Source organism: Rattus rattus, chromosome 3 (assembly GCF_011064425.1).
Source record: "Rattus rattus isolate New Zealand chromosome 3, Rrattus_CSIRO_v1, whole genome shotgun sequence".
Classification (NCBI taxonomy): Eukaryota; Metazoa; Chordata; class Mammalia; order Rodentia; family Muridae; genus Rattus; species Rattus rattus.
Window position 1 is genome coordinate 63,130,015 of NC_046156.1, and position 13,396 is coordinate 63,143,410.

At 43.2% G+C, this 13,396-nt stretch overlaps 1 protein-coding gene and 1 non-coding gene across 2 annotated transcripts; one reads left to right on the forward strand and one right to left on the reverse strand.

Annotated features, from left to right (window-relative positions):
• Window positions 1-1,357: 1,357 nt before the first annotated feature.
• On the reverse strand, window positions 1,358-12,956 carry Ilf2 (interleukin enhancer binding factor 2). Its single transcript, XM_032897855.1, has 14 exons — window positions 12,841-12,956; window positions 12,003-12,062; window positions 11,724-11,766; window positions 8,470-8,574; window positions 8,116-8,193; window positions 7,693-7,795; window positions 6,590-6,655; window positions 5,256-5,372; window positions 4,215-4,293; window positions 3,616-3,703; window positions 2,493-2,554; window positions 2,308-2,422; window positions 2,110-2,200; window positions 1,358-1,856 (listed from the first exon to the last, which is right to left on the reverse strand). The coding sequence occupies exons 1-14, from the start codon at window positions 12,843-12,845 to the stop codon at window positions 1,696-1,698; spliced, it is 1,173 nt and encodes a 390-aa protein (XP_032753746.1). The 5' UTR covers window positions 12,846-12,956; the 3' UTR covers window positions 1,358-1,695.
• Window positions 12,957-13,155: 199 nt separating this feature from the next.
• On the forward strand, window positions 13,156-13,227 carry Trnam-cau. Its single transcript has one exon. It is a non-coding gene; the product is annotated as a tRNA-Met (tRNA).
• Window positions 13,228-13,396: the final 169 nt, after the last annotated feature.

A 13,396-nucleotide genomic window follows, 5' to 3' on the forward strand; every position in this document is an offset into this window, starting at 1 on the left:
TCTCAATATGTAAGGCAGGCTGGCCTCAAACATATTTTCTTGCCTTAGCCTCCTGAATGCTGGGATCATAATAGGCATGTGTCAGGGTGCCTGGCTCAAGCCTTTGTACATTTTCTCCCAAAGAATGTTAAGTAAATTAGGCATCATGTGCTAGAAAATTTGGGAAGACACCAGAGATTTATTGCAGAAAGTACACTACTTCTCCCTCTCTGCCTCACCACAGTTCCTCTCAGAAGGTAATAACCTTCCCAGAATCATCTTACACATTTTTAGTGTTTAGGTTAGTTCCTATTAACAAGTATCACAACTATTGCCTTCATTCCTGCCCAAGGAGAGCATGACAAATAACATGAGAATCCAAGGTCAAGGGCAGAGCCTTGATAGCTAAGAGCCCCTAAGCTTTTGTGATTGTGTTTAGGCTACTACGTGTTTTAAGGGCTAGAGGGATAGGTCAATGGTTAAGAGCACTGGTGGTGGGGTTGGGGATTTAGCTCAGTGGTAGAGCGCTTGCCTAGCAAACGCAAGGCCCTGGGTTCGGTCCCCAGCTCCGAAAAAAAGAAAAAAGAAAAAAAAAAAGAGCACTGGTGGTTCTTCCAGATGGAGTTCAGTTCCTAGCACCCACATGGTGATTCCAGGTGAATCCAATACCCTTGTCTGGCCTTTCTAGGTGTAGCACACATACACACACATGTTGCAGACATTCATGGAGTAAAACATCCATTCTCATAAAATAAAAAATTAAAAGTTACATATTTAAGTGCTACCATTTCGAGGCCTAGTTAGCCAGTGTTAACCATACTGTTACTCTTATTACTTGGGCCTGGGCAAAGTTTACCTGTAACTTAATTTTGTTTACAATTACAGACTTAGGTAAAGTCAAGATAAATAATTTATCCTCTTGACCACCCTGGCTTGACTATGATAATATTATTACTCAGCATTATTAATAAATGCTTGCAATGGTTATTTTAACAAAAAAGAATATTGTATTGTGGTTTCAAAGGGTTCACCTTGACCCATGTTTTGGGGCGTATTTTGAGACATGAAAGTACTCTTCTGAGAAGGGAATGCTGTCCTCTGCCTGCTTCCTTTTATCCCTTTATTCTACCCAAGCACTGAGCTCACAGGATGTTTTCATTCACACTTAGGGTTAATCAGAAAATTCAGGTATTTCAGGCCAAGCTGACATGAAAATCAACCATCACATGCTTAAATGTTATTCCAGGAGTCCATTACTTTTAATTTATATAATTTGAAACAGCAATCTCAATGTTTATAATAAAGGACTCAACTTGAATTCTAATGAAGTATATAGAAGGCAGAAGTGGTTGCTACATACTGAAGAAAAACAAAACCAAAAGCCCTAGTAGGAAGTACTTTAATCATTTTTCTTAGAAAAAAAAAAAAAAATCCCCAGACACTCAACAACAGTTTACAACATTTCAACAAAAGGTACTGGTTGGGAGTGGTTAGGTTTAAATATTGGGAATGTGTGGCATCTGCTTCATTACAGATGGACGGATGGCATATGCGGTCACAAATGGGAGACTTCTAGCTGCTTGGCCACTATCAAAACACTAGAATAACATTTTCTTTACAGTCTGTTTTCCTTCCTGCTATCTCCCTGTACCACAGAAATGCCACCATCTGAAGCCCCGTGGTGGCTGGCTCAGGCTCATTTTCCCTTGGGGAAGGTCACTCCTGAGTCTCCATGCTTTCTTCTTCTTCTCCCTGAGGCGGCTCTTCTGTGTTCTCTTCCTCTTCCTCTCCCTCCTTCTTCTCAGGCGGCTTTTCATAGGCCTTTTCTGAAGGTGTCACAATCACTCCATCCCAGGTAGATATTTCAGAAGCAAGATCTAGAAGAGACAGGGATAAAACCCACTTCATGGAAATAGCCCAGTAAACAAAATAAGCTATATTCATTAATATTAAGACAACCTTAAGGGGTTGGGGATTTAGCTCAGTGGTAGAGCGCTTGCCTAGGAAGCGCAAGGCCCTAGGTTCGGTCCCCAGCTCCGAAAAAAAAAAAACCAAAAAAAAAAAAAAGACAACCTTAAGATACAGCTTCTCTATAGACAGAACCCCTGGACCACACCACAGAGAACTTACAGCTGGCGTCCCCCTCCTGCCCAAGGATCTTCCTAAAGCCTCCGTGGGAGAGAATTCGAACCAGAGTCTGAGCTGTGTAGCAGACCATATCCTGAAGAATAAGGAGGAAAAACATGAGCCAAAATAAACAGACTACACATGACTGACATCCTTGGCCTTCTAGCCAGAACCTCACTTATTTCATGGTTGTCTTAATACCTGCTGTTCTAGGGTCATAACTGTGTGTACCCTGAAGTTGCCACTCTCACAGGGGTCAGTGATGCCCACTGACCCTGGCAGGAACAGTCCTGCAGCCAGAATCTGCAAGCAGCGCCTGAAACACAAAAACACTTAGAAAGCATCCAAAACAGCTTATAACCAAAACCCAGAGAAGCATGTTATACCTGTAAGCCACGTTCAGGGCCAAAGGCTGTCTGGTGGGGTTGTTCATTACAGCATAGTGCCCCTGGAAGAGAGTAAGTCTGGTAGGCATGCTACCGTCTGGCAATTCCATATTCAAACACACTAAAACTTCAAGTCATGAGGAAAACTAGCAGTAACGAGCTGACAGCAGTAACTGCTACGTGAGTATTAAAGCCTCAGTGAAGCAGGAGACTTCACACACTAAACCCTTCTGTCTCCCTAAGTAACCCTGCTGTCCTCTAACTCTGCCGCTCTAAGATTAACCAAAATTTCCCTTAAGCTTCACTGAATTTCTTAAACGTTGGTAGGTTTAAGAGTAATTCAGGGGGCTGGAGAGATGGCTCAGCGGTTAAGAGCACCCGACTGCTCTTCCAGAGGTCCTGAGTTCAATTCCCAGCAACCACATGGTGGCTCACAACCATCTGTAAGGAGATCCGATGCCCTCTTCTGGTGTGTCTGACGACAGCGACAGTGTACTTATATATAATAAATGAATAAATCTTTAAAAAAAAAAAAAGAGTAATCCAGGGGTTGGGGATTTAGCTCAGTGGTAGAGTGCTTGCCTAGGAAGCGCAAGGCCCTGGGTTCGATCCCCAGCTCCGAGAAAAAAAAAAAAAAAAAAAAAGAGTAATCCAGCTCCAGGCTGGAGAGATGGCTCAGCAGTTAAGAGCACTGACTGCTCTTCCAAAGGTCCTGAGTTCAATTCCCAGCAACCACATGGTGGCTCACAGCCATCTGTAATGGGATCTGATGCCCTCTTCTGGTGTGTCTGAAGACAGTGTGCTCACATACATAAAATAAATAAATCCTTTAAAAAAAAAAAAAAAAATCCAGTACTCCAGCTCCATGTGTTTGCGCACACCCTTAATTCCAGTACTATGGAGGCAAAGGCAGACCAGAGTCTAAGGCCAGCCTAGTCTACAAAGTAAGCTCCACAAGGCCAGGGCTACATAAAGGAAACACCATTTCAAAAAAGAGAGAAATCTAGAGGAAGAGTGACCACAGTGCACCCTTGTTCCTTTGTGCAGTGCTGGCAATTGAACTCTCACATACTAGAAAAGCACTATACACAGGCTACACCCTCAACCTTCCCTTTTTACTTACAAGTAGGTCAAGGATCCAGGGTGTGAGAGGCTCAAAACCAGGAAAACGAATCCGTAAGTCCTTTAGCAATCTGATGAGAACTTTAACTCTGAATAAGAGACCCAGGGATTATAAATCACAACATATTGATATTTCTACAAAAGTTAGGAGTCAAAGCTGTACTATATACACGGTACCTACCAGCTGGCTCAGCAGAGAAAGGCATTTGTACTGTAAGTCTGACAAACCTGAATTCAATCCCTAAGACTCACAGAAGAGAACTCCTTAAAGCTGTGCTCAGACTACAAATGACAATGACATATACATGCCTGCATGCACACACAACAAAGTAAAATATATGCATGTATATATGTGCATATGTGCATACATTATGTATACATACACACACACACACACACACACATATATATATACACACATACACACATACACACACACATATCCTCCTTCAATCTTATTTTAGGTAAAAGTCAAACATCACATCTGAAATAGTTCTGTCAGAGAAAGTAAGGGCCTGTACTGTTATTCATGGTTGTTGGGTTACAGGCCAGAATCATTACACTCCTCAGGAAAGATTATTTTATATAAATGAGACTCACGTGGACTGAGAAGCATTTTCTTCAAACCAGCGGGCATGCCGGATGGCCGCTAAAGCGCTCTGCAACACCTTGATGTCCACTGAAAACAAGTACAACAGGATAAAAAACTTGCCTTTTATGTGTGCAATATATTCAATCCCAATCAATACCCATCCAGAAATGTGGCAAGGCTAAGGTAGCAAGCCTTTTGTCCAAACACTGTTGTTCCTCCTCAGCCAAATATGCAACAGGGAACACACTTATCTTTTTTTTTTTCGGAGCTGGGGACCGAACCCAGGGCCTTGTGCTTGCTAGGCAAGCGCTCTACCACTGAGCTAAATCCCCAACCCTGGAACACACTTATCTTTTCCAGTAATCTATTTCCCTTCACATTTATATAAGCTTTTACTTTTTATCTTTTCTTCAATTTTTGTTTCTTCTGTAATCCTTTTAGACTTTGAAAATGTTGGAGATTGGCTCTATGCTTTGATTCGGTGGGGAATCTTCATGTCCACACACTTAAGATCCTTGTCCCCAATTGGTTTTTGATCAATCAGTAAAAATGCCAACAGCCAAAGGCTGGGCATGGGGCAGGATAATTAAGAGCTGCTCATGTAGGACACAGAGGAACCAGGGAAAGGAATGGAGAGAATAAAGCCAACCAGCCATGTGAGATTTCGGGTGAGTGGTCACTGGACACTTTCCCGTTTGGGCCTGGGGCATCAGGGGAAGGTTTAGGAGTGCCCAGCCTTTGAGGCAGCCAAGGCATTATAAAAATAGGCTAATGTGTGTGTGTCTGTGTCTTTCATTTGTGGATCCAAAAGATAGCTCCTGGCAGGTGCAGGAGTGCCATCTGTGGCATAGCAAAAACTCCCGCAACAGAAAATCCACTAGGAAGCTGGTAAAATTAACTACAAATTACAGGGAAGTTAAACTCCTTTACAGTGGACAAAAAATACAGAAATTTCTAGAGAGCTTCAAAGCTTTGGCTATCAACTAGTTTTGCCCCCACTCCACCCCCACCCTAATAACTCTCAGCAATGGGGAAAGAGGGCGACTCACAATGGAGTTCCGGGTCCAGTTTCCGGAGATTAGGTGGCACTGTTGTAATGAGAATTTTCACCGTAGCATCAGAAGAGCTAATTTCAAAGCCAGTTTCATTAGTCAGCATGGTCAAGACTAAAAGAACAAAATAATCAAGATGTAAAACATATTTGTCCTGTTTTGATTTTTTTAAAAACTATATTATCTTTAGAGCACGTGAGAGTGGAACACTCACACTCCTATAGAAAGGCCAAACGACAACCTTTAGGAATCAGTTCTCTCCTTCCACCATGTAGGTCCCACGGAATGAATTCAAGTCATCAGGCTTGGTGGCAAGCACATTCCCCCACTGAGCCATCTAGCTTTTGAGACAAGATCTCATGTAGCTCAGGCTGTCTCCCAACACATTATGAAGCCAAGGTGACTTTGAACTCCTGATCCTCCTTCCTCCACTCACCAGTCCTGAGTAAAGGCATGTGCCAGCAAAGCTGGTTTATGTAATACTGATACACATCTCAGAACTACACACACGCACACACGCACACACACACACACACACGCACACACACACACACGCACAACATACTCTACCAAGTAAGCTGTATCAACCCATCCTTCATTTTGTTTTGTGACATAAGGTCTTACTACTTATATAGTTCAGGCTGGCCTTAAATTACCAACCCCCGGTTTTCAAATGCGGGGGTTATAGTGTGCCACATATGGTTAAACAGGCCAGTTTTCTGGCAGTGGGCTATTTAGTTTTTGAGACAAGTTGGACATGTATGTATACATATTGAAGGCTGGTCCCAGACTTCAGATCCTCCTGCTTAGGCTTCCAAGTGCTGGGATTAATAACCATGTACCAAAAAGCATCAATAAGAGCGTGGACACCAGAACATGGAAAAGAGGCAGCAAGGAGACCAACCTGACTACAGGAAAAGGGTAGGGAAGAGAGAACCAAGACCTAAAGCAACAACAGGCCTGAGTATGAAGCTCGGTGGCAGACTGATGGCCGAGCACGCAGGAAGTGCTGTGTTCAATCTCAACACCACACACATAAAAACGAAAAGCAGTACATCTTTAAGCCGAGGGTTATTTCTGAATTATAGAGCTTTAACACAAGAAATCAAGAGTTCAGTAGTGCACCCATATCTATAATCCTAGCACTTGGGAGGCTGAGGTAGGAGGAATGTAATTTGAGGCCAGCCTGGGCTATCAAGTAAGTCTGTCTCATAACCCACCTTTCATAAAAAAGAAAATAAACTAAATACCTGAGACCTACACCGACCTGACTGTCAGACCAGCTGCTGTGGCCACTACATACATATTTAGCAACAAATTCAAAGTCAAACCTTCTGAGGGATCCTGTGCCCTCAGGCTTTCCACAACTTTGTTCCCAAGGGCGGCAACAGCTTCCACTGCATTGGAGAAAAAGGACAGAAGAGTGTTACAGGGATGCATCTCTGTACATTTCCCTATTGGGAAACAGCTTGGCGTCTCTAGTTCTACCACACACCGAATGAAGCTACAATGAATGCTCTTGCCAGGGCAATGAAAGCCTGGACAGATTGAGACTCGGGGAACAAGAATCCTCAGGTATGCACACCTTGTTTTCTTTTTCTTTGTTGAGACCAGGTTTTCCTGTGTAACCATGGCCTCAAACTAGGATATTTGGCTGACTCTCTCTCCCGAGTGCTGGGACTAACTAAAGGTATGTGCCCCCATACCTTACACATGTACACCACCACCAACACCACCACCAGCAAAGAGCCTGAAGTGATGGTGTACACCTCTAATAACAACACTCAGAGGGCAGAGACAAGCAGATCTCTGCAAGCTGGGGGACAGCTAGGGCTCCATAGTGAGACCTTGTTTCAAAGCAAACCAACCATAAATAAATAATAAATCTGCTATTTTCCTTCCACACATTCACGCACAAATAATGATGAAATACATAAATGAATCTGGGCTACAATTATTACTAGCCCTAAATCTAATCTCAATGCTGAGGAAAGTGGGCTGGAGTGGCTGGAGAATTGCTTCAGAGGTTAAGAGCACGTGTTCCTCTTGTAGAGGACCTGGATTTAGTTCCCAACATCCATTTGGTGGTTCGCAACCATCTATATCTCCAGTTCCAGGAGATCCAAAGCCCTCTTCTAACCTCTATAAGCCCAAGACATGTACATGGTACGCATACATACATATACCCATAACACTAATAGAAATAAATCTATTAAATCTTTGAAGGAAAAGAAAAAGAGTGGGCTGAGACTCCTGTTAACCTTTGACCTACACTGACCTGACTGATTATAAGACCAACTGCTATGGCCACTACATATTCAGTAATAAACTCGAACCAACAGAGGTCCTGTGCTTTCAGGCATTCCATGACAAGCTAACATGCCCAAGGCCCTGAGCCCCATCCCCAACGGAGAAAGATAAGAAATATACTTACATGTTGGCAGAATCTTTAGTATTACCACCAGGTCAGCCACATTGTGTCCTGTAGTCATTGTCCCCTTTTTATATGATCCTACCTGTCGGACTTCTTCAATTTGCTATTGAAAGGGATTTCAGAGACGTTTAGAAAAATAAAGGTGCTGAGTCCTCATAGAACCACTTCAGCTGCTTCTTAATACCCAGATTTGGAAGCAGCCATGCTGAAATCACACCCCCAGATAACCAGAAACCTGGGCATGGTTAGCTGACCAGTGATACAATCTTGTCCTCAAGATCAGGAATTTTCCAGAATTCTCTGTACTTTTCCATTTTAGGCTTTGATTTGAATAACAGACAACTGAAATATTAACAGGCAAGAGCCAAGGAAATTTCCATACCACCAAGGGTGCCCGTTCTTGGGATTAAATCAAAAACTCACCACTTCAAATGTCCCTGGAGCCACAATCAAGTTGTCAATCACATTGTTTATTTTTGTCACCAAAGAAAGGATAGAAGCCTAAAAACATCACAAAGCAAAAATACCCTAAAGCCAAAAATGACACACAACATCTGCATCATCATCACCAGACTCTCCACCTACAACAAGGAGGGAGATGAATAATTACACACCCAGAGGAGTTTGGGCTCTAACGGCTCTTGATGAGAATCACACCTAGGGCCTCAAGTGTCTACTACTGGCTTACAGTCCCCAGCAAGACAGACTCTCCCTAACCAGATGGAGTAACAGTTCTTTAACTCTGAACTTTTAACACAGCCCATGGACAGCACATACCTGCTCAGCAGAATTGGGGGCAAGGTCTTGATTCCTCTTCAACAAGGCTTCACTGAAGGAGGTCTCATCAGGTGCTGGTTTGACCCGGGGAAAAGCCATTTCACACTAAACCAGAAAGTAAATTATGTTATTTACCAAAAATAATTCATAGAAGAGGGACTGAAGAGATGGCTCAGTGGTTTAAGTGCATTGGCTCCCTCCAGAAGTCCTTGAATTCAATTCTGAATAACCACATGGTGGCTCACAACCATCTATAATGATCTGCTTCCCTCTTCTGGTAATGTAAACATATGTTCAGACAGGACACTGATATACATAAGCTACATAAATAAATCTTAAAAAAAAAAAAAAAAAAAAAAAAGATCTCTGTGAGTTTGAGGCCAGCCTTGTCTATAGAATTAAGTTCAGCCCTGGACAGCCAGTCCTAAGCAGAGAAACCCTGTCTTGAAAAGAGAAAATTAAGAAAAATGCACAAGAGACCTTTTCCCCGATATTACAAAAGGAAACAAAAATGTTATGCCCTTGTAATCCCAGCTGTGATCTCAGCTCTTTGAGGAAAGAGACAGGAGAACCAACAGTTCAAAACCAGCTTCATGAGATCTGGTCTCAAAAAGATATAAACAGGACCCAGTGAGATGGCTTGGCAGCAAAGGCCCTGAGTCATTAATTCTGGGACCCACTCAGAACACCATTCCTGCAAGTCTGATCACCACACATTTGCTGTGGTGTACATGTAGTAATAAATGTAATAAAAAGCACTTTTTAAAACATAAACTAGAGGGACTGGAGAGATGGCTCTGACTGCTTTTGCAGAGGAACCAGGTTCAACTCCCAGTGCCCATGTGGCAGCTCACAGCTCTCTGTAATTTCACTTTCAGAGGATCTAACACCTTCACACAGACACACATGAGGCAAAACACCAAAGTACATAAAATGAAAATATATCATAAAGAGTAATAATAATAATTGGCACTGGAGAGATGACTTAGCAGTTAAAAAGCATGGGCTGTTCCTGGAAGGCCCAGGTTCAGTTGCCAGCAACAACATGAGTCTCACATCCACCAGTAAGTACAGTTCCAAGACCCCCTCTTCAGCTTTCCACTAGTACTATGCATGTGTGTGGTGCACATACAGACAGACACACACACACATAAATCTTTAGAATTAAAAAAATAAAAACCCCAGAAAATTCTACATTTAATTCTATTTTTCCCATCTACTCCATTTTAAAGCCAGTACACCTTACAACACTTGTTTTTAAGTCCTTCAGATGTTCAAGTCCAAATACAAACCTTATTTTTCTGCTATTATTATTTTCTTTTTGAAACAGGTCTTATATAAATCGCAGGCTGACCTGAACTTGCTAGGTAGCTGAGGATAACTGAATCTTATCCTCCTGCCTCTTCTTCTTCTGGACTTGGATTATAGGTGTGTAGTCCACCCTGACATATGAAATACTCTGGTCTATGCAGGCCAGGCAAGCACTCTACAAGGAAGCTACAACAGCAGCCAGAGTGCTCATCACTTTTACATTAAAACAGATAAAGGCCGGGTGGTGGTGGCCCTCATTGCTACCTCATCGACAGAGGCAAGGCAGATCTCTGTTAGTTCAAGGCCAGCCTGGTCTACAGAGTGAGTTCCAGAACAGGCAAAGGCTACACAAAGAAACCCTGTGTTCTCTCTCTCTCTCTCTCTCTCTCTCTCTCACACACACACACACACACACACACACACACACACAGAGAGAGAGAGAGAGAGAGAGAGAGAGAGAGAGAGAGCGCACAACAGCAGTAAGAGTGTTTACTACTGTTGCAGAGGAACCAGACTGATCCCTAGCACGCCCATGGTAGCTCACAACCTCTGACAAACCTCTTCTATCCTCCAAAGATACCAAGCATGCATGTGGTGAACATATATATATATAGGCAAGCACTTTATACATACACAAAATTAAAAAAAAAAAAAAAAAGCCAGATGGCAATGGTGGCACACACTCAGGAGGCAGAGGCAAGTGGCTACAGAGAAAAGCCCTGTCTAAAAATCCAAGCATAAATGAAGAAAGAAAGAAACTAATTATAATCTACCATGTATTATAATACACACATTGAGCACTCTGGAGGCAGAGGCAGGCAGATCTCTGAGTTCCAGGCCAGCCAAGGTTTTACATACATACATACATACATACATACATACATACATACACACACACACACACACGCAATGTCTCAAAGTAAATAAATAAGTCCTAAAAATAATTTTTTTAAAAAAGGTATTTTCTAGACAAATATTACAATCAAACTGTAAAGAAAGTATCTTCCCTGCCTTGCTTACACTCTTTTCTAAGTTTTGTTCTTATTGAGACGGTTCATTTGTAGCCCAGGCTGGCCCTGAACACTAACCATGGTCCTATTGCTGGGGTTTCCATTGCTGGTATCACAAAAGGACTTCATTCTCTTTAAGACTGGCTGGGCTGGTGAATTGGCTTGTTTTTAATATTTATTTATGTATATGCGAGTGCCAAAGTGTGTGTATATGCATCCTGTGTGCAAAAGCCTGTAGAAGTCAACAGAGATGTAAGATCCTTGGAAATCAGAGTTACAGACAGATGTGCACTATGTACGATGTAAGAACCAGGAAAAACTTGTGTCCTCTGCTAGAGCCATGTTAGACCTGTAGATATAGCTCTAAGTAGATTGCAATATATAATAAATACAATAATAAAATAAAACCAGGGAGTGGGGTATACATGTAGCATGTTCACATCTCTAGCACTCAAACTAAGAAAATAAAAACTTATAGCAGGGGGGCTGGAGAGATGGCTCAGCGGTTAAGAGCACTGACTGCTCTTCTAGAGGTCCTGAGCTCAATTCCCAGCAACCACATGGTGGCTCACAACCATCTGTAAAGGGATCTGATGCCCTCTTCTGGTGTGTCTGAAGACAGCTACAGTGTACTCATGCATAAAATAAATGAATAAATCTTTAAAAAAAAAAAAAAAAAAACTTACAGCAGATGAATGCCTGTAATTCTAGCATTCAGGAGGCTGAGGCAGGAAGATGATGAATTTGCAGTCAGCTTGGTATACATAGAGTTCCAGGCCAGCCAATCATACAGAAGAAGACCCACTCTCAAAGAACAGATCCATTCTTGAATCCTACTCCAAACAGTACCTAACGTCATTAACAAGGATTCTGGGCTTCTACACCTGTAAGTGAGCAGTAGCCAGCCAAGTCCTCCAAAGCCAAAATACTCACCAAATAGAAATCAAAGGGGATGTGGGGCACAAAAGGCCTGAACCTGAAACATGAAAACAATCCAAAATTATTCAGGCAGAAAGCAAGCAAGAGAATTCTGTCTTAAGAATTCAGGCATTTCTAAGCTGCATCATTCTTAGCAAAAGGCCAAATTCACTTTGCAGGACATGAGGAAAAGAAATGCTTCGAGTGGCTTTCACAAAATCAAACAGAACAATCTACTCCAAACTCCTATCTACTGAAACAAACCAAGGCAAAGACGTGAACAGCCACACTCACCCTCCTCCAGGACCTCCTCTGGAACCAAAGCGCCCACCACGACCACGTCCTCTGTCACCCCTAAAAGTACATACATTTTACTCTCATGTTGCTGAAAAAGGTCTCCATCACACCATCAATGTTATTTCAATGTGACTTACCCTGACCCCCCTCCAACTACTGAAGTCGACAGATATATCATGCTCACTTCTCCCCGATTCCAAATGATGTCCAGTCCCACTCTCATGACATCCTAATTCTGGACTGTTTTTTTCTTCTGTTTTTGAAACGGAGTCTCATGTATCTCCTGCGTTACCTCCCCCACCCCAAGACTGCATCCTGAGCCACCACACCCCACTTCTAATTCAGGATTTTATCAAAGCTCACATCAGGAAAATACGAGTTTCAGAACCTGACATACATACCCCTACTAAGTAACCCACGATCCTGAGGCACACGGGTCGTAATATTCAGGGTAAGGTGACTTCTCATTTATTAATACAGCATACCAGTTACGAGACATGTCCAATTTGTCAAACACTAGGCACCAGAAAAATGTGCAGCGCTCCAGCCTGCTCACTGCGCACGGAGGGTGATCTTCCTGGTCCGTTAAGACCTCTCCTCCATCCCCCCGAGACCCAGGAATCAACACAACTGCCCTGCTGGGCCCGGCCCCCCTCCAGGCCCGATTCCCCGAGTCGGCCAGCCTCCTCCTACTCCACTCCCTCAGGCCGGGCTTTCCGCCGGCCGCCCAGATACAGGCCCTTCTTCCTCCGACTCCATTTCAGCCTGCTCCCCAACCCCAACCCCCCATCCCTCGAGGCTACGGCAGGAACTTTCAAGCACCCTGTCTACTTACCTCATGGCTCGCTTAATCCTGAACAATGGAGACCACTCAACCGCTCTTCGCTTGGAAGAATCAAGGTAACAGAGAAACGTCTGGTCGGCGTGTCCCAACAAACGCCTGCGCGATAGGCTCCCGCCTCACTCCGTCCCGTGCGTTTATTGGTTAACCCAGCAACCAATGGAAATGCTCTCTAAAGGAGTCAACCAATAAGAAGACATACCAGGGACAGAGGCAATTTCCCCCACTTACAGTAGAGGGCGTTCAGAATTTGAGGCTGTAAGCAGGTAAGGTCTTCTATGGTAATACAAGCATGGTCTACCAGTAGGTAGCAGAGTGGCGCAGCGGAAGCGTGCTGGGCCCATAACCCAGAGGTCGATGGATCGAAACCATCCTCTGCTATCGGAGACTTTGTTTTTCTCTTTACGGGTGAAAATACAATTAAATTTTTCCATAGCAAGAGATGTAGTTCTTTTTTTCTTCTCCAACTTTTTTTTCCAGACAGCGTCTTGCTTTGTCACCCTAGTTTACATAATACTCGTTAATGTAGCCTGAGCTGTCATCAAACTCT